At 46.6% G+C, this 23,154-nt stretch overlaps 2 protein-coding genes across 4 annotated transcripts in view; one reads left to right on the top strand and one right to left on the bottom strand.

Moving 5' to 3' along the window:
• The window catches only part of arhgef18a (rho/rac guanine nucleotide exchange factor (GEF) 18a), a 20,183-nt gene extending 5,687 nt beyond the window's left edge, over positions 1-14,496 (top strand). The window contains exons 3-20 of one of the 2 annotated variants that reach the window (XM_060058540.1): positions 10-110; positions 685-825; positions 1,166-1,416; positions 2,728-2,853; positions 3,484-3,601; positions 4,772-5,023; positions 5,665-5,741; positions 6,232-6,413; positions 6,757-6,827; positions 7,152-7,331; positions 7,943-8,086; positions 8,694-8,923; positions 9,445-9,507; positions 9,617-9,664; positions 9,845-10,318; positions 10,894-11,251; positions 11,634-11,741; positions 12,073-14,496. In XM_060058540.1, coding sequence (XP_059914523.1) covers positions 10-110; positions 685-825; positions 1,166-1,416; positions 2,728-2,853; positions 3,484-3,601; positions 4,772-5,023; positions 5,665-5,741; positions 6,232-6,413; positions 6,757-6,827; positions 7,152-7,331; positions 7,943-8,086; positions 8,694-8,923; positions 9,445-9,507; positions 9,617-9,664; positions 9,845-10,318; positions 10,894-11,251; positions 11,634-11,741; positions 12,073-12,224 — 3,076 coding nt within the window. In that variant the 3' untranslated portion in view covers positions 12,225-14,496. Of the gene's footprint in view, positions 1-3; positions 111-684; positions 826-1,165; positions 1,417-2,727; positions 2,854-3,483; positions 3,602-4,771; positions 5,024-5,664; positions 5,742-6,231; positions 6,414-6,756; positions 6,828-7,151; positions 7,332-7,942; positions 8,087-8,693; positions 8,924-9,444; positions 9,508-9,616; positions 9,665-9,844; positions 10,319-10,893; positions 11,252-11,633; positions 11,742-12,072 lie in introns of both variants that reach the window. The other variant, XM_060058539.1, reaches the window with a different exon arrangement.
• sppl2 (signal peptide peptidase-like 2) lies at positions 13,527-23,154 on the bottom strand. 2 transcript variants are annotated; one of them, XM_060058545.1, is made up of 16 exons: positions 22,995-23,154; positions 22,346-22,462; positions 22,067-22,249; positions 21,757-21,846; positions 21,154-21,293; positions 20,315-20,457; positions 20,055-20,151; positions 19,411-19,527; positions 18,829-18,910; positions 18,607-18,681; positions 18,429-18,491; positions 16,547-16,646; positions 16,390-16,467; positions 15,954-16,114; positions 15,651-15,691; positions 14,973-15,116 (listed from the first exon to the last, which is right to left on the bottom strand). In XM_060058545.1, the coding sequence occupies exons 1-16, from the start codon at positions 23,043-23,045 to the stop codon at positions 15,107-15,109; spliced, it is 1,548 nt and encodes a 515-aa protein (XP_059914528.1). In that variant the 5' UTR covers positions 23,046-23,154; the 3' UTR covers positions 14,973-15,106. The 2 variants fall into 2 exon arrangements, with proteins under 2 accessions (XP_059914527.1, XP_059914528.1); XM_060058544.1 differs by lacking the exon at positions 15,651-15,691 and having other exon boundaries at positions 13,527-15,116.

Below are 23,154 nucleotides of genomic sequence, written 5' to 3'. Positions count from 1 at the left end.
CAGGTCCAGACAGGGGCTCATGGACGAGTTGGATTCCCTGAGGTCCAGGTTCCTCCATGAGGACACCCTGTCCCTGGCCTCCTCCTCGACGGAGCCCAGCAACATAGAAGGTCAGCCGCTCTCTCTTTCCATCTCTCTCGCTGTATCTCTCTCTCTGTGTGTGTGTGTGTGTGTGTGTGTGTGTGTGTGTGTGTGTGTGTGTGTGTGTGTGTGTGTGTGTGTGTGTGTGTGTGTGTGTGTGTGTGTGTGTGTGTGTGTGTGTGTGTGTGTGTGTGTGTGTGTGTGTGTGACAGTGTGTTTTCCTCCGTAATGGTAATAATAAGGATTTGGGATGAAGGCCTGTTGAAAGGCTCCCCGTGCCGCTGTCCGACGCAACACGCGGGCCCTTTGTGTGGTCAAAGGGCGAGCTCTGGGCAGTTTTATTAACACTTTGACTTTGACTGGCCTTGTGCCCAGAGCTTTGTACAGATGATGTGACAGTTAAATCCGGTGTGTACCCAAGATGTTTACGTAGAAATGTATTCTGCACAGGAAATCCCTCACATAAAACATGCCATGAATTGGGCTTGTGTTACTCGAGTGACCTTCAGTTGGCTGTGTTGACAGTTGAAAGGTGTTGTCTCGTTGTGATCCCACTAGCACCACATCGGGAGTTGTGTGTCAACGTGCCTGTGTCTCCAACAGAGAGCAAATATGCATCGCTGCAGGGAGAGCTAGAGGCCGATGCCCAGGACCTAGAGGGCGATTCCTGGAGCCTCGAGGTGGACCAGGACTACCTCAAGCCCATGAGCAAAGAGTCCATCAAGAGGCAGGACGTCATCTACGGTAGGCAGCGGCCACTCTGAAAATACCGTGCACTGCTTCAGCACACAGAGACAGCCCCTTGATTGACACGGCCATGGAAAGAGTTTAGCAGATTTGTTTTATTGACCGCCGTCTGCTTTGTGAACTGGCGGGAGACGAGCTGTGGACCCAAAGACGGTCCTTCACTGTACCCCTCGTCTCTATGCACAAAGTTATCAAAGATTAGCAATACTGCCATATTAGGTTGACGATCCAGGGTCGATCACACTTGATGTTTATCGTTACAGACCAATAGATCAAAGGTTAGTCTTGAGGAAAAAAGTGCAAAGTGGCTCATTACCCCCCCCCCCCCCCCCCCCAGAGTTGATCCAGACGGAGTCCCACCACGTGCGCACCCTGAAGATCCTGCTGTGCGTGTACAGGAACGAGCTGATTGAGTCTGCGCCGGTGGACGAGGCCCGCCTGAAGCGCCTCTTCTACGGGCTGGACGGCCTGCTGGGGCTCCACGCCGCCCTCCTCCAGGGCCTGAAGCAGCGGCGGCTGGAGAGCATGGTGGAGGGCAGCCCCCACAACTACCAGATCAGGCAGCTGGCTGACATACTCACCGCCCAGGTACACGCGCTGTAGGGGCGCGGTGCCACATATAGGAAGAGGGGGGGGGGGGGGGGTTATATGCTGTGGCAGGACATTAGCTCTTTCACACGGTTAGCTTACCCTCTGGACTCGGTCACAACGGTCAACTCTCACAAATGTATTTTAACCGTTGGTTTTTATCACTTCACACCTATCGGAAATACCCTGTATACTTTAGGCGAGGGGTGGTGTCTAGGTAGGAGGCGGGACGTGACTCTCTATGCGGGGATATACAATGCTGCATATAGTTACACGTATCCGCAAGAGAAGATATCAACAGAAGAGTGGAAAGCAGAAGTAGTTTGAATGCAAAATACAGACAGGAAGACAAAGGTATGAGACAGCTACACTCTACCGAAAGGTCATCATCAAGTCAGCAACAGGCTCGTGATGAGTACTCCAGCTCTCAGCTTCTCTAGACTTTGCTCTTGGGGCCTGGTAGGTTAAACTCCGGAGGAGCAAATTCTGACATTATTGTTCACAGATACAGCCCCAAACGGGGATTATCAAGAGAATGTCTGACTTTCGGTCTAGGTGTGAAAGGCCTATTAGCGTGCTAAATGATACGCCCCCTCTAAAGGGTTAGGGCAAGTGTGTAACTCAGTGAGCTCATCATCCAGGAATGATACGATGTCACTGGCCTCACATTCTTGGTGAAAACAGTTCAGCACCTGTTTATCTGACCTAGTTTCCTGGATTGGGGATTTCACAAACACTGTTATAATTAATTAGTCAAGTATATCATGTGGTCTCAGTTGTTACAAACGCAAGGTGTAATTATTTTTTAGGAGAAAGCATTTCCCTTATTATAATAATAATAATAATACATTTAATTTAGAGGCGCCTTTCAAGACAATTAACATAACAATTAACAATTAACATAACTGATAATTATGTTATCAAGGGATCTAAAGATCTGCGTGAAGTATAGCGCTTGATGTTCAAGGAAATCCATTGCAATCGAATGCAATTTTCAGCTATAAATTTCCTTCTGTTCCTTTATGCTGATTTAATGATTAGAGTGTATTTTACCTTCTGGCTACCAGTAACAACAATACACCATGGCCAAGCCAGGCCTCTCCCAGCCTGACGACAGGGCCTACTGACGGGTGTCAGACTTTGAGGAAGTTCACAAGGCAGGGATTCGGGCCACGCCCCTAGAACCCTGAGGTCATTAGCAGACTATGAGATGTTGAGTGGGTGTGTAGTGGACACCTCCCTACGTGCTGTGTAATGGTAATTTCACATTTTTAGAGCATTGTTGTTTTTGGTGTGTCTTCTTTCATGCAGTTTTCAGGCGAGCTGGGCGAGAGAATGAAAAACTTCTACGGAGCCTTCTGCTATTATCATAGGGACGCGGTCACCTTCTACAAGGACCTGCTGCAGAGCAACAAGAAGTTTCAGGCCCATATGAGGGTAAGGGCATGTACACACCAAGAACTGGTTTCGGTAGAGATGCAGATAACGACAGAGATACTGCCATCTGCAGGCAATCAGATGATTCTTTAAAGATATGAAAACTGATGTCTTTAAATGATATGAAATAATCTTTTGAATAGTATCCAAAGTAGAGCAGTGTTGATTTATTTTTTTGTGCTTCAAGGAAGCAGGATACAATCATAATGCAGTTTCATGTTGTCTGTAACAATAGCTGCAGGGCTAGTTTTGCATGCCCTTTGTTTTCTGAATAAGGGTAACTGCCAGATATCCATCTCAGGGGAACAGCAACCATGTATTGCTGTATTGCTGGAAAATATCCATTCCAGTCAGTTCCTTGTTTCAAGGGATTCATTTCATACTCTCAAAAAAAGTATACAAAGGCAGATAGGTATACATACGCACACATACATTTATTAGTGAAACAATGCTAAAATCTAGCAGGAAATGACTGAGAAATTAAAAAAATTAGCTAGTGGTCCAACCTGTTATTACAGAGTGTCCATTACATTAACATTGTGGAAAAATACTTTAAAGTACGAAGAAAAAAAGGGCAATCGAAGGGCAATTTTAGGATGTGACTCAAGTGAATTTAACGTCTCGTTTCAGAAAGTAGGCCAACTGTCAATAGTGCGACGGCTTGGCATTCCCGAGTGCTTCCTGCTGGTTACCCAACGCATAACCAAATACCCCGTGTTGGTGGAACGCATCATACAGAACACTGAGGGTAAGGCCATGCTCGTCTCTCCAGACCTACACCTGCTGGCTCCCTCAAACAGGCTGGTCTTAAAGGTGACCTCATACCACCAGGTGTGAGTGTGATTAGCCGTGACAAGCCGTTCTGAAAATCAGCTCTTCTGACATTACAAGTGGGCGTGTCAACCTAGATGTGTGCTAAATAGATGAGCATTTTGCTACAGTCCACTGGGTAGGCTGGTAGACTGATCTATCCAGCACACATCTAGGTGGACTCAGCCACTTGTGATGTCAGAAGAGGCCGATTTTCAGAACGGCTTGTAAGGGCTATTTACACTCACACCTGGAGGTATAATATGTCACCTTTAATCATGTCCAGGACTGGGTTACACTGAAACCTCCAGACTAAATGATAGTGGACTGAATAAGTGCTGTGAGGCCCCAATGGCATACGTTGACGAGATTAAAAAGAAATGGGGACCAGAACCTAGCAGCAGAGTAGGGGTGAGCAAACCGTTACGAAATGTCGACTTTTGCAAGCTTTTGCTAACCATTGCTTGAGCCTTTGCATGCACAATTGACGTGCTAACCCCTGGAAGTTATCCTACATCTGGTCTCCCTCCCCCACCCTCTACCTCGGCTCTGATACTCACTAACATATTTAACACTAAGATCTGCCTGTTAGTACGTTTTTATACGTATGAACCTCTTCAGGTTCCATATTTGACATTTTTTAGTTGGCTACTGTTCCCATTGTGAATATCTACAGCGTTTAGGTAGGGCTGTGCGATTAATCGAATTATTATCGCATTTTCGATTTTTGCGTCAAACAATTACTTATATATTCGAGGTGAAGCTTTATATTGTGTATTTATTTTATTCATACAATTTTTGTATAAACGACTGGAAACGTGTTACTTTCTATTTGAACATTTTCTATTTGAACATTTTGTGTATTGTTTTAAGGCGGAAGTTCTCAGTTACAATGTGTTTTTTAGAGAAATGTTGAATAAATGCATCATGTTTTCCAACTCAAAAATAATCGTTTGAATTGTCGTGATTTCAATATTGACCAAAATAATCGTGATAACGTTTGTTTACCATATTTGAGCAGCCCTACGTCTAGGTAAACGCAGGTTGTTTTCCAAATGGACAGTTTAAATAACGGATTGGATGTCCCCGACCCCACCACCTCCATCAGAGACCGAGGAGCAGACTGCCCTGGCGCTCGCCCTGACACAGATCCGGGACTGCATCTCCCAGGTGGACGGCCAGGTGAGCGACTTCAAGAATGCGGCCCGTCTGAGGGACATCGCCCAGCGCCTGGAGCCCAAGTCCCAGTGCCTGCTCAAGGACGGACGCCAGTTCAGCCGGGAGGACCTGACGGAGGCCAGCCGCACCCTGCAGAACGAGGCCACCTTCACCATCAAGGAGTCCTCCGGGAAACTCAAAGGTGACCTACCGCTAGATTTCTATTTATTTTTTTATATTTTTTGACTGATTGAATGAAGAAGGTGTTTAAGGGGTGAGTAAACCCCAACCAATGACTTGATGTAAAAACACCTTTCTCTTTGAATCTCACAAAGGGTTGGTGAACGTTATTTATTTATTTTTATATGCAATGTAGAAAGTTGTCAAACGGGTAGCTACTATGTAAATGCGAGGCACAGTGTTTGTTACTTCCTGCTACAAACCCCTGTGGTACTATTGGCTGCGCACCCCTTCTCGTATGTGGGTGACGTGTGTTTTGACAACGCCCCTGTCCGTCTGGTTCTTACATCTCCATTTGCACTTGTTGACTACTTGTGTCAACCAAAAATCCCTTTTAATAGTATTTCGAATTAATCTTTAGCAGATCTCTCATTTGCAGCGGCAAACTCTGCTGGCGGTTTGTTAAGGTCAAACTGAGATACAAAAAAAATATGCTTATACCAAAACGAAACCTCCCTTATTTTCCTTCCAAAAAAACACCCTCATTGTTTGATCCCAGCGGTTTGTTTTGTTGGGTGAGTTCCTGTTCTGGTGTGTTGAGAACGCCCCTAGCGTGGGTCTGGGGCTGTGTTGTGATTGATCGCTAGCTCCCTCCTCCCACAGAGGTCCAGGCTCTTCTCCTTACCGATGTTCTCATCCTGCTGCAGGAGAAAGACCAGAAGCTGGCCTTTAAAACCATGGTGAGAGCAGAGACCTCCTGAGGCACCTCTTAAGCCCCCCTCGTGTATGAGTGTAAAACTTTGGTCATACATGCCTGCGGGACTTGGATATTGCAAAAAGTCCTGTTTTTAAAGTTTATGGCAACGTGTTCAACTGTAGAATTAATCATCTGTTTTATTTAATAATCATAATTGAGTTAGATATTTGATTTCTGTTTGTATTCATATTGGTAAATAGTATGAAATACTGCATATATGCAATGGAAATGTGCCAGAAAATCCATGCAGGCTCTCAAGTTTTGAGTCAATACATTGGTGTCGTTAGCTATAACAAACCAAAATTGATGACAAAATATGCAGCAATCAGCAGTCATGTGTTTTGAACATTGAACATGACTCATGACACTCATGTGGGTTGAAAAAAGAAAATTCACAGCCTGGGATCGGGGTCTAACTCTGACCTTGTTCTTTTGAAGCTCTTTAATTTTCTTTCTTTATCTCTTGAACACAGCAAGACAACAAGTCTCCGGTCATCTTCCTGCAGAGTCTGATAGTCAGGGAGGTGGCTCACGAGGAGAAGGCCATGTTCCTCATCTGTGCCTCCTCCGACAATTATGTGATGTACGAGATCCACACCCGCTCCAAAGCAGAGCGCAACACCTGGATGGCCCTTATACGGCAAGCTGTGGAAAGGTCAGAGAGCTCCCGTAGCTCCCAAGTCAAGCAGTTAATGTGCGTAAATTGTCTAATGCGTAAAGCAGCATGAATTGATTTCTGACCACCGGAGGGCGAGAAGGACACTTAGATCAGCTGAGATCAGCACTTTTATAATTGATGGCTGGATATTATATATATATATATATATATATATATATATATATATATTTTTTTTTTTTTTTTTTTTTTTCATGTGGAGCTATAGGGCATACATCCATGCAAAAAGCTTTTTTGCAGACCGCTCACTGATTGCCTGAAAGTAATGTGAGTGTGACATCTTGACCAAAATTGAGGATTTACAAATCTTTGTCTGTTGCAGCTGCCCAATATTAGAGGTCAAGAGTCAAGAGGAGGAGGAAGCCCGGTCTACCAAGCTAAAAGAGTTCCAGGGTAATAAAAACACGCACAATACACCAATGCACCTTCATCTGTTCTCAATGGGATGGGTGTTACGGGCGATTCGAGTTTAATAATTGTGTTTAATTAGTATTTTTACTCGGTCAATCTTTGACACATTTAATTTATTTACTGCTGTTCCAATTCCTATAGTTTGATAACTTGATTGTGTTTGCTTTATATCTACACAATAATGCATTCATATTATTATCTGTGTTTGGCTGTGAAAGTATGCAAGGGCTCTTTGACGTCCATTACTATCGTTACGTGCCCGGTTTGATGGTTTTCGTGAGAGTCTGTGGTTCTCTGGTCGTGCAGAGACCCTGGCCCGGAGGGACATGCTGATAGAGAAGAACCTGCAGGAGAAGCTCCAGATCTTCGCCTTCTTCACTGAGAACCTCACGGGCGTGGAGACCCCCCAGAAGAGACTGCTGCTCCGGGGGGACGCCAGTGATCTCCAGCAGGGGGAGACACTGATCATGGGAGCCATCAGAGACGGTAAGAGCCGAGGGCTTAAAGGGCCCGTAAGCTGTTTTGGAAGTCTGCCTCTTCTGACATCACAAGTGGGTGTGTCAGAAGAGGCCGAGTCTCAAAATGGCTTGTAACGGCTAATCATACTCACACCTGGTGGTATAATGTCACCTTTGACATGTGTGAGACTTGTTATGTGGGTGAAGAAATAAGGCAAAATGAGTATTCACTATGAGGATTTAGTCTTTCACCAGACACTGTGTCAAAGCTACATACAGTGAATACATATACTCTGAATCAATCTTTCACTTTTAATTTATTTCCCTTCCTTTTTTTGATCTCCGCTTCTGCCAATTAATTGAAACACAAACAAATGAGACGTTACATTTTTTTATTCTAGGATACTACCAAACATGGTGCACATGAATGTATTTCTCTATCTCTGGTTTCTATATTGCAACACTTAAAGCAGTTAGATTATTCGCTCCATTGTATGTGCTAAAATGTTTCTTGATCTTTTGGGGTTTCATTCAGTAACAAATGAAACATGGCATGTTACATGTCAATTCACTGGCCCTTCATCCTCAGTCACTAACAGTTTGTTGTCATGTGTGTCTCTTGATCCTCTTCCCCTCCAGTGGAGGGCCTGCAGGACCTGCTGCTGGCCCGGATCAGGGACCCAAACCAGGCTGCGGATGACAGCCAGGGGCCGCCCCTGCTTCTCCGCAGAGCCCAGACCTTCGGGGGTTTCGAGACCAGGCCCCCTGGCCAACCCGCCGAAGGCAAGGGGAATTAATCCCATTGGTCTTTTTGTAGATTTTGTGTCTTTTTGTAGAGTGTGTGTGTGTGTGTGTGTGTGTGTGTGTGTGTGTGTGTGTGTGTGTGTGTGTGTGTGTGTGTGTGTGTGTGTGTGTGTGTGTGTGTGTGTGTGTGTACGTACGTACTTGGGTTTAAGGACGCTTTCACATTTCATTTCAGCCGTTTATTTCAATACAAATACTTTAAAGGTGACCTATTATAACACCAGGTGTGAGTGTGATTAGCCGTCACAAGACGTTTTAGAAAAACTGCTTCGCCTGACATCACAAGTGGGCGGGATTAGCCTTACAAGCCGTTTCGAAAATCTGCCCCATATGACATCACCCGGGGCGTGTCCACCTAGATCTGTGCTGGAATAGTTGAGCAACGTTTACTTCAGTCAACTGGGTAGGCTGCTAGACTGATCTATCCAGCACAGATCTAGGTGGACACGCCCACTAGTGATGTCATATGAGGCAGATTTTCGAAAACGGCTTGTAAGGCTAATCACACTCACACCTGGTGGTGTAATACGTCTCCTTTTAATGTCTGGCCCCGTTTGAGACCGTTTTTCTTGCTGGTCCTCCCTAGATGCAGAGGGCGCCAGCGGGCAGGACGACCCCCTGGAGAACGGCCGTCTCTCCACCAGCTCGGACCCGGAACACCCGGACCCGGAGCGCTCTGACCCGGTGCACAAGGACCTGGAGCGCCTCGATCCGGAGCAGCGCCACACGGAACGCCACGAACCGGAACACCACGACGGGGAAAACCTCGACCACGACCTCGATCCGGAGCACCACGCAGAGAGCCGGGAGCTGTCTGTAAGTGGAGGAGGAGGAGGAGGAGTGAGGGAGGAAGAGGTGGGGGGAGGAGGAGGGAGGAGGAGGAGGAGGAGGAGGAGGAGGAGGAGGAGTGGTTGGAGGAGGAGGAGGAGGAGGAGGAGGAGGAGGAGGAGTGAGGAGGAGGAGGTGGGAGGAGAGGGAGGAGGAGGAGGAGGGGGGAGGGGGGAGGAGGAGGGCCTGTGACGTCAAAGCATGACTGTACACCCTGATTTTAAACCATTACCATTTTAACCATACCAACGCATAGTTTAACCCATAGAGGGCACTTTGAGTCCAAAATGACATTTTATCCTACTTTTTAAAACTTAGGAAAAGGCATTGAAGTCGAGATTTATGCCAGGATCAATCAATAGCAACACACAAAGCCATAGTGTGAAACCCACTAGATCCTTTCCATCTAAAATCCTTTTTTAGGGTGGGTTGGTTGGTTTGGCTTTCCTTGTAAAAAATAATGACTAATGATAATTCATTCATCTGTCATCTATTTGTTGTCGTTCCAGGCGGATGACGAGACTCCGATACAGAACCCGGACTCCCCCCGTTTGTCTGCTGCTGACCTGGAGGTAACCACGTCCAGACGACAGTCCCACTGCTTGTTTGGGCTGCATCTGTTTCTAGAACTGCAGTGTTTCTACATCAATAATACAGAATGACTCCTCCTTGTCCCTTCAGCTCTTTAACCGGGTGCTCCAGCTCTCCAATCGGCTCTACAGCTTGCAGGTAAGCCCAGACTCTACTCGTACATGTCTTTCATGCATCCATGAAGGTTTCTCCTGTACATATAGTATACATACTTTAGATAATCAGTCGACTGCAAACCCCGCCTCTATCCGCCTATGCGGTTCGTCCTATTAGCTGTTCATTGTTTGTTAACCCTCTCACCCCCCCCCCCCCTCCCAGGCCATCATCGCCCAGCAGGACAGCCGCGCCGACCTGCAGCAGCTGCGGTGGCTGACGGCGCCGGCCTCCTCGGGGGGGGCGGCGGCGGCGGCGGGCGGCGCCGGGGGGTCGCGGCGCGACAGCGGCGGCCTGCTGCTGGAGCAGGAGCGGCAGCGCACCCTGGAGAAGCAGCGCGAGGAGCAGGCGGCCTTCCAGCGGCAGCAGGCGGCGCACCGGCAGGAGGCGCAGCGCTGGGAGAAGGAGCGCGAGCGGCAGCGCGTGCACGCCCTGCGGCAGGAGGCGGAGCTGGCGGCCGGCGCCGAGGAGCACGTCCGGCGCGACGGCCGGCTGGCGGCGGAGCGGGCGGAGCTGGAGGCCCAGCGCGCCGCCTACCAGGGGGACCTGGTGCGGCTGCGGGAGAGCGCGCAGAAGGTGGAGCGCGAGCGGCAGCTGCTGGAGACGCAGCAGCTGAAGCAGCAGAAGCAGAGCGACCAGGTGGGGGCCCCAAAGCACGCACGCACGCACACGCGGGAAGACACGCAGGCACGCGCCGGCACACACACGCAGGCACGCGCATGCATTAACTAGCAACTGAACGTTGTTTAGTTGCTTGTCTCTACGCCGTTGTGGGTTCATCTCTGAGCCCAGGAGAAGTTCTCTGTTGGTTTCATAGAGATCTGAGAGACTGGTTCTATTGTTAATATTGTTATGTTGTTATATTCTCTTTTGTTTATTTGTCTCCTTATATTTGTATTTATATTAATGCTCTTCACACTTTAGCCGATTTTTTTTGTGTTTTGTATTTGAGTTCAGAGTTTAAGTGCTTCGATCAAAGCCTCTGTCCTCTTACCTCTCCCCCACCCCTCCCTCCTCTCCCTCCTCTCCCCCACCCCTCCCTCCTCTCCCCCACCCCTCCCTCCTCTCCCCCACCCCTCCCTCCTCTCCCTCCTCTCCCCCTCCCTCCTCTCCCTCCTCTCCCCCACCCCTCCCTCCTCTCCCCCACCCCTCCCTCCTCTCCCTCCTCTCCCCCACCCCTCCCTCCTCTCCCCTACCCCTCCCTCCTCTCTCAGTTCCTGCGGGCGACCCAGTCGTTCAGCGTGGCCCAGAGGAGGGTCAGCCCCGATCCCCACATCCACCCCACCAACCACGTCCACAACCACGTCCACCATCCCCACCACCACCACCACGGCGGTCACGGCGGTGGGGGCGGCGGCGGGGGGGAGGTGCCCCCGTTGGTGCCCCCGCGGAGGCACAGCATGAGCCCCAAGCCGGTGGTGGTGGTGCCCCTGCAGCTGGTCAGCACCACCAACCAGCCCCACAAGGAGGGCGGCGTGCAGCAGCAGATCCCCACCAAGCTGGCCGTGCACAGCAAGGCCAAGAGCACCAAGAGCTCCAAGGGCCACCACCGGGGCTCCCACCAGCGGGCAGGTACGCACGGCGCCACCGGAGGGTTTGGGTTTCATTACTGGTGTAGACAATACAATACACCATCTATAACCGCCATGCAGGCTTCTTTTTAGAGTATTCTATTTATTTTTTTTATAAAGAAAGTTCCACAATCATACTTCTGGGCGAGAAGCACATGGTTAAAAAATATATATCTCCTTTTGAAAACCCCTGTTATGGAAATGAATACTATGACTTATCGGCGGAAGAACCCTGTCAGGGAACTTTGACGTACACTATATTGCCGGAAAACCCCTGTTAGTGAACCGTGACACCTATCGGCGGGGGTCTTACGGCAGCCATAGCAATACGCGCACCAAAGGGTGAAGCTCATTTCATAACCTCGCCCTCCCTCTCCCCCCAGCGTCTATTGACATGAGTCAGGTGGTGCCCATCAAGGTGACCGGGAACGAGGGGGGCAGTCTGAGGGCCGTAAGTAAGGCGAGCCCCAGCCCCCAGGTGATCAACTCAGGTAAGAGACCCTGAGAGTCCCAGGTGGTTCTCCCACCTACACACACACACACACTGCCGTTACTTCCATATACAAGTACGAATGCCCAGGGTAGGTTCATCGTTATTAAAACAGGGCTTGTGCATTTAAAGTAGCAGGACTCTTTATTTAAAGACATAAACACATTTATCTGTGTTTTAAGTTGATATGGTTTGACCTTAAATAGTATAAATACCATGCATTTATACATACATATAAGTATTCACCCGGCAGCTAAATGCGCTCTCAATCGTTACTGACTCATTTCACACGAGGTCCGTTTCATATCAGGGTTTCCCCCCCCCCCCCATAGATCGGTTCACCCGACCAACGCCCCCCATCAACGTCAAGCCGTCCCCGTCGTTCAGCACTCACATTAGGAGCCCCGACCCCCCGCCTCCACCCCCTCCACCCTTCCCCAAAGACTTGCTCAAGAAGGAGAAGAAGCGTGAGGTGTTCCTTTAGGAGGGGCGGAGCTCACTGACGTCCGGCCTCCGATTGGCTAAAGGATATGTTCGTTATGGATGATTGGAATCAGCTGTTACAAAGACTCTGCCGCTGACTCGAAGGGGGTTACATTTTAGGAAGATATTCTGGAAAAGAAAACGAGATGTCTTATGACATTATTGATGTTTTACATAGTTTTGTTAAAAAAATGAAGTTATATTTTAAGGCGTCCATTTACCGACGGGAGATTGTTTATGTTTTTAAGGATTCGTTCTTGTTCTTTTTACCAAAGACTTTGCCAGAGAAAATGTATATGCTTTTTGGAAGCTGAAATAAGCCTCTGCCAGTAACCTTTCAGCACTCGGTGGGAAACCTCAGCAGTTATCCTCTTCTCATATGAAGACCAGACACGACAAGACAATCTGGAGTGAGTACATCCACCATACCCTACTGCTTTTAAGTGCCAACCAACTGCTTTCAGAAGAAATATCCCTGCTCTTTTATTCTGCACAACAGAATGGCTTGTTCGTAATGGAGTGAACCCTGCATTGAAGGTTATCAAATGTGTTTATGCCTTATTTTGAGGATCGATTGTTGCCAATTTTGTTGAATTGTGTGTAATCTTTTGGATGGCTGTGCCCAGTCTAGACGAAAGCTGAACTGTCTCAATTTTAGATTGTTTTAGAAACAAAAAAAAGAAGCAAGTTAAAATTGTCGCTTTTGTCTATCGCAAGTTTATTAGTGTTCCTCAAAAGCATTCAGAAGTGACGGTGTAAGCTATGTTTTACGTTCAGAATGTGTCTTTCCTATAGAGGTGTAGTGGTGAAAACAGGTGTAGCTCATGAAGTTAATTATAGGTCTGTGCCCTTAATTAATGTCCTGAGATACACCTGTGTCGGCCCCTACTATTACACATCTGTGATGAAGCCAGTTCATATGCTGTAAAATAAAAACAAACGCATTTGAGTTAATTTACTTTGTCATTTATGGACTTTTACTTTGCTTAAACTGTCAAATATAATCTCTGACTGACTGTACAAGACTCTGACACCAGTTTGGTGTCATTTAATTAAAACCTACGGGGAAGAACCACACATCAAACACCAGAGACCCTGCCTGGCTTAGAAGTGCAAAGTCTAATGGGATTTGCTCCCCACAGTGCTGCATTTCAAAAAAATAAAATCTGTTCACTAAAGCACTGCAAAGTGCTTTGGATAAAAGCCTTTAGAGCGCGCAACAAACAGACTGATGTTATCCTGTTGGAGAGTTACAGCTTTTCAAGGCCGTTGTGACTCAGTTGGCTGTAAAGAAACAAACGGGTACGAGTTTTATTCTGGTTTATTGTAAGGATCCAAAATGGCAATAGTCCATCAAAATCAGATATATATTTTACTTCGGAAGGGTTTGAGTATTTTTCAGGGATGTATAGAGCAACAACTGTACAAGTGTTGCACATCTTTTCTTTTCCATAAATACATATGTTGAATCCAATACCTTTTTATTTTCATATAACATTGAAACCTTAAAAGAGGTATCAAAATGAAGCCTGATATCACGCAATGGTGAATAATCTGTAATGTGCTTTCTATAGCAATTACTCGCATACAAGTAAGCTGCTTGTGTAGTCTTGCCTTTTGAACCAAACCTAAGTAACACTATTCCCAAATCGCATCCAATTTATAGAAATGTCTGCTTGTCTGTGAGGACCCTGTGAAACCCTTAGCATAGGAACTCCTGCCTCCCACACTGATGGAATACGGGGTTATTCTGAAATCTCAAACGCATGTAAGGAGTAAACCAGTATACATTTTTCTTGTTTCTCCATCGATAATACAAAACTAAGAACATGTGCAAAATAAGTACAGGACAGATGATGAGAACTCTGCGACCTCTGTGAGCAGCTCAGTCATCTGACGGTGGTCACAGCACCCACATCAAAACTAGGTGCAGCGCTCCCAGTTAACCCATGGTCCGATGAAGGCAGAACAGAAGAATCCTTGACATAGTCAACTAAGACACTGAATACTGGTTGTCGTTTCACCGATACATGATATCAACATTGGGCACTGGTTTAATATTACTGTTCCGTACAAAAAAAAAACAGCATGCAAAATTAAATGAATCCAAAAAAATGGTTAGCTACAAAATATAATAATCCCAACTACACAGGACAATACAAATACATTGAGTGCTTGTGGTTTGATAAACCATGGTTACACCATTACTTAAAGTAACAAATCCCTTCAGCCAAAATGTCTTCACCGTGACAGTAAATACTGGGCCAAAGCAATAGATAAAAGCAATATATTGACTTTAAAAAAATCCTTCATTGTAGTGTTTGTACGGATGTAGTATTCCAGTTATTTTGCTCCCGAGCAATCTTTTGTTGGGGGAAATAATGCACGTAGTGTAGACCGACTGAGTGCTTGGTTCCCTTTGTTGGTGAAAGGCAGCACAGTACAGCAGCGAGGAGGGAGGGCCTTAGTGTGAGGGTCTGGTCCAAGATCAGTTTCACACCAGGTGTGGCCCCGTACCCCACCAGCTACCTCAATAGTTTCTTTTGATAGTTATTACACTTACAGATGTCAACACTAAAATCGGCCATTGCAATTCAATTCAAGTGTTCTAATGTACAGTCTGAGAAATAAAATAACAAACAACCAATATAACAATTAATATACACATATAAATATATGTATATATAATGCCGCACTCCAAGTCTCTAGAAGTTTTCCTTTTTTGATTTTATTCCAATCTGTGCTCCGCTCTCTTGTTGGTGGAGGATGTTTCCTGAGTGTCCTCACTCTGATTGGTGGGCTCTGGGCTGTGCGGCTCAGGATTGGTCAAGGACTCCTCTGTGGGCGGGGCCGCGGTTTGAGTACAGTTAATCGGCGTGCGCGCTATGGCAGGCTGCAGGGGGGAGGGAGGAGGGAAAACACAGTATCGGGGATGAGAGGACTGGCCCGGGCACACAAGACAACGCAGCATCGGGACGATCAAGAACACGATAAAGTTAGAGACAAAAGGAGGATCGTGGAGGGGTGTGAGGGGGGTTGACAAACAAGTACAGTCCTCCCTCTGTCCGCATGGTGTCAATTTGAGTTGGTTTAAGTCATTGAACCAGCCAATGTAATGAGAGCCGTTTGCCACATTCTGGTGGTGGTGGTTGGGGGGGGGGGGGGGGGGTCAGAGGCATTACTGTATGTTGAATAGGCGTGGCTAGAGATGTGCCCTGGGTTGACCTTTAACTTTACACAACATTGTTCATTAGCTCCCATGGCGTGGGCTAGCACCTTTAAATAATGGCTGGTTCAGCAAGGTAAAACCCAAGGGGAGGGGGACGGCTCCTCTCCTTAGAGAGGTGGGGGAGGGGGGGACTCAAAATAACCTTCAGTGGGGTTAAAGAAAAAAAGAGAAATTCGAAGGCAAGCCCAGATAGGATACCTGCAGTGACATTCATAGACAGGCGCGTCCGCAGCACCAGACTGCAGTAAAACGGAACAGGAGAGAGAGGGGGAGGGGGGTTGGTTTGGGGCAGGGGTTACACAGAGGGTCGGTTGGTACGGTGGAATCATTCAAAACAAATGCAGCCACGCTGTCACTCAACTTGAATTTCTACTTTATTGCGCACAATATAGATTTCTCTGCGTGTCCTGGTGGGCTTTTTTTGGTGGAATCTTTTTCTTTTTTAAGGACAGGGGGTGGGGGTTGATCCGTAGAGGGCACTCATATCAAACTGGTATTCACCACAAATCCACTCCCAGACCAGAACTGGGGCAGCTCCCTGCGCCACAGCGCCACCGCCAGGCTGGTGAGTAAAGTGCAGGGCACCAGGTAGAGCAAGGCTGGCTGGCCCATCTTCATCACGGCCAGCGCCACAAAGGTGATCAGCAGGCCGACGCCGTAGGCTGAGAGAGCGGGAGGGACAAAGGGAGATCTGTCAAACGGGAGCGTCCACTCACACAGGCCTGGGTTCCTGTTGTTACTGTTCAGTTGTAGTGAGACGATACAAAACGCAATGTGCAACGGATACGAAGTCTAGGAATTCAAATGTGATTTTTATTCTTAGGAGTGATGAAGATTGTATGCTTTGGGCACCGTTTTAGGGATAGTGTATCAAACCAGTGAAAATAAAGTTACACCACAGCCAATCCGCCGGACTCAAGGTCTGACAGGTACCTACCAATAGTGCAGGCCACAAAGTAGATCCTGGAGGAGTGGGTGAGGATGTCAAACCTGTGACAGTACGCCACCAGGAGCCCTGCACAGACAGCATTACTTAGCACCGCCCAGGGTTGCGGAAGATGCATTGACAATAACAAGTGTTAGTTGTTGGTTACCTGGTACCAGGACGTCCCCAAAGCCCAGCAGGGAGAAGGGCCGGTCGCACAGGGCCAGGGGGGAGGAGTTCAGCCTGGGCACCTTCAGCACCATAGGGAGCTGGAACACAATGCAAAAGGACCATGCTTACTTAAAAAGGTACAATGTGCAACATTCACTGAACTACATCCGAAAATGACCTCGATACATCATCTGAGATTAAGGAAATACTGGCTTCCCCGGCAACCAACATACGTTGTAGGATTTGACATTCCGGGTAGGAACATTTTGTTTGTTTTGGCCTGTGATTTAATATTCTCAGTACCCCGGGCTGCCATATATAAAGTAAATGATCACACAAACACAGCGTGCAGGATCGACTGAGATTCCACCAAACCTAAAACTGTCATCGATCTTCGAAAAAGCTTCACAGCTTGAGAATTTCTTAGTGTTATCTACATTATTTCATGTAGTAGTCGTCGTCGTAGTATTATTAAGAAGTCTCAGCTTAAAGTTAAGCACAAGCCCCATTGGTCTTCCCTCGACTGAGAAGCAGCAAGCAAGGACATTGTGTATGCAGTATGCACCAGTGAAAGTTTATATGCTCGTCACACACTTTAATTTATGAGAACGCTTATAAGGAAGACTCAAGGACGATTCACTTCTTTGTGGCATGCAACCAAAAATACAGTCTGCTGTTCATGCTATTGTGTTATGTTAAGCTAACATGGTTTCTCTATTTTCTGTCTGTGTACTGTGTTTAGTTTCATGGTGGATTTGGAGTGAGGCCTTCTTATAAACCAGTAGCAAGAAAGGCCACTTGTGTCTTCCCGTTCTTCGGGGAAGTTAAACGGGGGCTTACAAACCCTCTAAAATACAACCAATGTGAGGCCGGCAAAATATTGAATGAATGGCTAAGTTTCAGATCGCCTGCATTTGAGCGCATGCATGCACCTTACTATACAGCTTTGAATGCTGGAGGATGACAGAGAAAGACCTTTCCAAGATCTCTGCATTCCACACAAGAAACCTCAGAATAATCATACGTATTCTCTGGCCTAACACCATCTCCAACCAGCATTTACTTGCTCGGACCAACCAAGAAAGTATAGAGACCATCATTACAAGAAGGCGGTGGAGATGGATTGGACACATCATGCGAAAAGAACAGGATGACATTACAAAAACCGCCCTACACTGGACACCCGAAGGCAAGCGAAAGAGAGGACGACCCAAAGAAACCTGGCGTCGAACAGTGGAGAAAGAACTGAAAGACATGAAGCAGACCTGGAGTTCAATCCAAAAGCTCGCCCAAAACAGACAGGAGTGGAGATCCTTTGTTGCTACCCTACATGCCAGTAGGCATAAAGGGCAGTAAGTAAGTAAATGCACGAGACTTGAGGATCCGCCTGAACTCGTCAGAAACACCTCAAGTTTCTACTATGTCAAGTCGGACACAGGTGCACTTCATAGTTTGAAGAAAGAAGATGGCCCACCCAGTGAAGCCAAGGGATTTGGTTTGCCAACTGTCGTTTCCTTAAACAGTCTGAAGCCCCTTTCCCTCATAAAATATTAACATGAGTGACGAAGGGAAAGGTCAGTCTTCTATTTTTGGCATTTTTTAGTTATGGCATTTCTCGCATGGGAAATTCCATCCAACTAGGGCAACGTTTTGATATGCAGTGTCTTATGTCTGCATTAATTTAATACCATATGCACAGAAAAGCAGACGGAGGGAGTTACCCTGGAGTGCTATTTTAAAGCCATGTGACATGTCGCATAGGGAAGCTATCACCAGCATTTCTGACGTTTTTATCCCAGAATGCATTATGTTATGCAACGCAACGCATGCTTGATCTGAAACACACCTAATGAAGCAAAGAAAAACATAAACAAGCTGACCTTTTCATGAGAGAAGGAGTCAGAGGGGCCGGCCGCCACCTCCACCATGATGCTCTCCCGGCTCTGAGGGGGAGAGACGAGGAGGCTCAGTTGAGTTCCCAGTGACCGTCCACTACCACCAGAAATAATCAACTCAAAGGTATGCACGAAATGCATGAATATTCAACCTTTCACTTACCTTCGTGAGGAACGGAGTAATAAATACAAAGAAGATATCGTAGACAAAAAGCACCACCAAGAGTAAAGTGCAGGCCTGCAAAGGAAAAGAGACGGGAGATGCACAACTCATTTAAAAGAGTTCACTCTGCAGATAAAGTAGCAAACAAGGACTTTTTGAAACGTTAAAACACAACAACAAATGTTGTGTCAGCGGTGCATAAGCGCGCGGTCACCTACACACCTTAAACGTGGGCAGTCGGATTGTTTTGAGCATGTAGAGGCAGAAAGCGATACCCAGGGTGTCTTGTAGCACCCAGGCCCACCTGGGGGGTGAAACAAAGGCACACTGTATGTAGACACAAAAGACATCCCCCCCCCATGCTGGGACACACATGGCCGGCCAAAAACAAACAGCCGTTCAACCACGACATTAAGGATAAAATAAGACTTTAGCACCATCTAGAACAGACTTTTGGATGTTTATAGAGCCTGTTGCCTGTGAACACAGCATTTGTCACCTGCGGGGGGCGCTGGTGGGCTCTCGCGTAAAAAGGGAAAGCTCTTTAGGCAAGTTTTGCCACTCTGGTACTCTTGGGCTTGGTTAGGCACAAAGGGGAAACCCGATACCTCGGTAACCACTCGACTGGTTTACAGGAGCAAACAGATACCCGAAATGGGAGCTCTGTCACGTTTTAATGGAGATCCTAATGTACAGACACCACCACTTTCCCTAATGTACCTGGCTCATGTTTTTCTCCTTTACATTTGATCTGCCAGGTGTGTGTGTGTTTGCGTGTGCGTGTGCGTGTCCCCCTGTACTCACTGGTCCTCATTGCGGAACACGGCCCAGGTGACGCTGACACCGATGCAGAAGGCGGACAGCAGCAGACTGCGGATCTGCGGCCGCTTGTGCAGGTAGGGCAGGTTGTTTTCCGGGACCCTGCCACAATAACCACAGTAAACACGTTGAAAGGACGTCCGCAAACACATCGTGTCACATGGGTTCGTTGTATGTGTGACAAACGGTAAATGGAGACACTAAATATTTGTTGTTAGTCACGTTTGCAAATGTGCTGCCTGTTGATGGGAGGGGGTACATAACATAACGTTTCATGACAGATGGTGGGTCTATTAAGGAACATTAATACTGGCCAAGAGCAGTACCCCTTGCCTACTGACTAAGTCCTCTTTTAAAGTGTTGATTTTGTGTTTTGCTTTATGTTGCATATTTGCAGTGTCCTTCATTCTGAGAACGGCGCTTTTAAATGAAATGTTTAATATTGTTATTAGAACATTCATGAAGAAGGGTGTCCACCTGAGAGTTCAGAGGGAGTGAGTACCCATACTTTACAACACAACTCAAGAAAGCAATGGTTGGATGCTACAAGGGAGGGCTGCTGGACCCCAAATCTTTCAAAGCAAACAATTGAATGTACACACAGTTAAACTCAATTTGAGCGGGCTCACCTGCAATTGCAGCAAGGCATTCTTCTGACAAAAGGCCACAGGCAGCTGTACAAGCCCACGGAAGACGCTATGCAGAAGATGGCTATCACCCAAATGGCTAAAAGGAACCCATGGGGAGAAAACGCGTGTAACAATTGAAGATCAGCCATTTGTAGATGATAAACTAGCTAGCATTCTACACATGATGCATATTGTTTTGTAAAGCCATGTTGGAACACAGTAAAGTTGTGGTATGGCCGTAGCGTGTAGTGCGCGCGTACCCAGGTAGTCGTAGAAGTAGTAGAGGAGCAGCAGCATGGTGCAGCACATGGCGACGAACACGGAGATCATGATGGGTGTGACGTCCACCGTCTCCTCGTCCTGCTTCTCGTTGCCGTCGTCCCGCTTGTGCTTCATGTAGCGCCTGTAGGGACAAGGGAAAGTTTATCAAAGCTGGTAGTGAGGTCCCCGTCTACCTCAATTGTTAGGGAATACCCAAGAAGAGGATTGTTATACACCCAAAACAGTTTAACACTGGCATCTGTCAAAAAAACAGCCTGTGAGTGTACTTGTTGGTGTAATAGTAATAGTAAGAAGAAGTCGATGCTTGTCTCAACATCTCTTATCTTTTCATCTCTTAGCCTTTTTCTATCTTCCTGACACCAACAGAGGCCCCGACGACCTTGCCCTTTGTAACTATAGTACCAGTAGAAGAGGGCGAAATCTAGATGGATTTAGACTCTTGAGTCACTCGACCGGCCTTTGATGACAACAAAGCGGTCTTCGCCTTAGTCGCCATTGGTAACAGAGCAGAACACTCAGTGACTATGTGGGCAGAAGGCCCTTGGCTGAAGGCTTGGAACAGGCTGAAAATGACAACTTGCAAACACAAATAGCCTTTTTCTGTACAACTAAACAAAAATTAAACGGTAGAAAAAAAAGAAAGGAATTACTATCCAAGTGAATTGCCCTTAGGTCAAACTTGGCAGCAGAGAGTACAAAGAGTTGCATTCATTGTACAATTTAAGAACTACTGTATCAGTAGTAGCATGAGAATACTGAATTACCCAAAAAACTAAAAAAGAAAATTATTTTCAAACCCTCACTCCACTCCACATACTTTTTGGTGTCTCGGCTACCAGCCAGGTAGCCGCCCATGGCTACCGTGCCCACGGCCATGATGAAGATGATGACCATGTTGTAGTCCAACACGGGCTCCTTGGGAGCATACATGGCCACCTCTCTTTCATCCCCAAAGTTCTGCAGGAGTCCGAGCAACACAACATGAGATAACTTCTAGTGGGAAATCAGACGCACACACATACACACACAGCGCCAGCTCCCCAATGAAAAGGAGCTCTTCTGAAGGGTCCTAAACGAATGAGTCGTTTATTTTGTACTTTGCTCTGGACACTGATACCAAAGAGTAATAACCAATGAAAAAGGAATACAATGAGACATTATCAAGACAGCCTTTAAGATGAGACTGTACTCAGAGTAAATATTTTTGGGAAATTAAGATGTTAATATTTTAAGTTGATGTTTAATGATGTTATTCCATCGGCATGAATAAGTTATGAAATATAATACTGAATGGTCTCACTTCAAACTGGACTTCACCATGATTCATATTAGCTTTTGCGCAGTTTGATAATACATTTAGCATTTCATTCCACAATGTCTGCTCACCCCTGTGACCGAATGTGACTTAGTCATCTCTTACCTTGCTAATATCCAGCATGTCAGTGTAGCTGAGCAGTGCTACGGGGATATCGATCTCCTCATACTGGGTCTTGTTTCCAGCTGGTGGCGTCTGTAATAAACAGTGAATTAAGCATATTGAAGAAACATTAGCAGGGAGTGAATAATTCAAAACACATTACCGCACATTGCAGAAAATAAAATAGATTATATAGTCACGAACATGAACATAAAGTTGTGTCTAGCCTTTTCTTATCCACAAACCCAAATGTCATTGTCAAGCTATTTTATGATTGTGTTATGATGAATAAAACGAGCCGCCCCCCCCTCACCAGACGGTCCTTGCTGACAATGAGTATGCCCTTGGCACCGTTGATCTGGGCCAGTCGCACCTTCTCGTAGAAGGTGCAGTTGCCCCTCATCACCATGGGTATGCGGTTAGGGAAGCCCCCATCGGGGACCTCAGAGGCTGAGCACAGCACCGACGCTGTGAGGTCATGAATCTGGAGACGGGACTAGATGAACACGAAGCGAAAATTATAAATAAATGAAAAATATGAAACACTTATATTTTACTTTAATTGTTAAACGGAACTTTTTCAACTTCTTACTGCTTTGTTGAGGTCCTGGGGTAGACGTGCCCACTGGGAGTTGAAGAAAATGCAGTAATCTTTTCCTTTGCTATCGTCTTTGTCGTTGAAGTGAGCCATGCCATACTCGCCTACGACCTTTATACAACACAACATAAAATAACAGCAACGGTAAGTAAATACAAATAGTTAAACGATCTGAATTATTCAAGTATATTGCTTTAACTGAATTCTATTTTAACGCGCATTAAGAATACAATGCAAAGGTAAGCAACTATTTGGCAAGCAGGTTTCTGCTACCGACTCCTCACACTTTGATGGCGCATTTGTCTCATGGCCAATGGTACAAAATATACCATTACGCTCGAACACAGGCTGTATTTAAGCTATCCTTTTGTCAAAAGTGAGACCAACGGTGGAGGTATGTTAGTACAGTTATACTCTGTAGGCCAGACAGCACCACGAGTCCTCTCATCTTTTCCGTTGAGCTAAACATAAAGACAAACGTTGTGTGTCACCTTTTCAGTTGGCTATCTCCGAAAGCTAACAGCGCTACATTACAAGCTAATCATTACACATCTTGAGAAAGAAGGACGCCGACAACTCTCGTGTCGTAATGTTGTGTGGATGCGTCAATTATTCACAACGAACAACGACTTCAGCGTGTTACCTTTTGGATGAAAATAGCGGCCCAGATCAGGTTTATTGAGACCCAATCCATGATTCCTGCCTGCTTGTTGTTTCCCTATGGTTTCCCCATCAACCACACTGAGCGAGCGACACAGTGCGGCCACCAGCTGTTTGGCTGTTGGACCCGCCCATTTTCTGCA

This window comes from Gadus macrocephalus, chromosome 8 (assembly GCF_031168955.1).
Source record: "Gadus macrocephalus chromosome 8, ASM3116895v1".
NCBI classification, from domain to species: domain Eukaryota; kingdom Metazoa; phylum Chordata; class Actinopteri; order Gadiformes; family Gadidae; genus Gadus; species Gadus macrocephalus.
This window is presented reverse-complemented; position numbering and strand designations above follow the sequence as displayed.

Excerpts from the sequence above, each read along its gene's own strand:
- sppl2 (XM_060058544.1), bottom strand. The coding sequence starts at position 23,045 with ATGGATTGGGTCTCAATAAACCTGATCTGGGCCGCTATTTTCATCCAA. Across the intron at positions 21,847-22,066 it reads TTGTCAGCAAGGACCGTCTG|ACGCCACCAGCTGGAAACAA; the intron begins GTGAGGGGGGGG and ends TGTTTATTACAG. Across the intron at positions 19,528-20,054 it reads ATGCCTTGCTGCAATTGCAG|GGTCCCGGAAAACAACCTGC; the intron begins GTGAGCCCGCTC and ends TTATTGTGGCAG.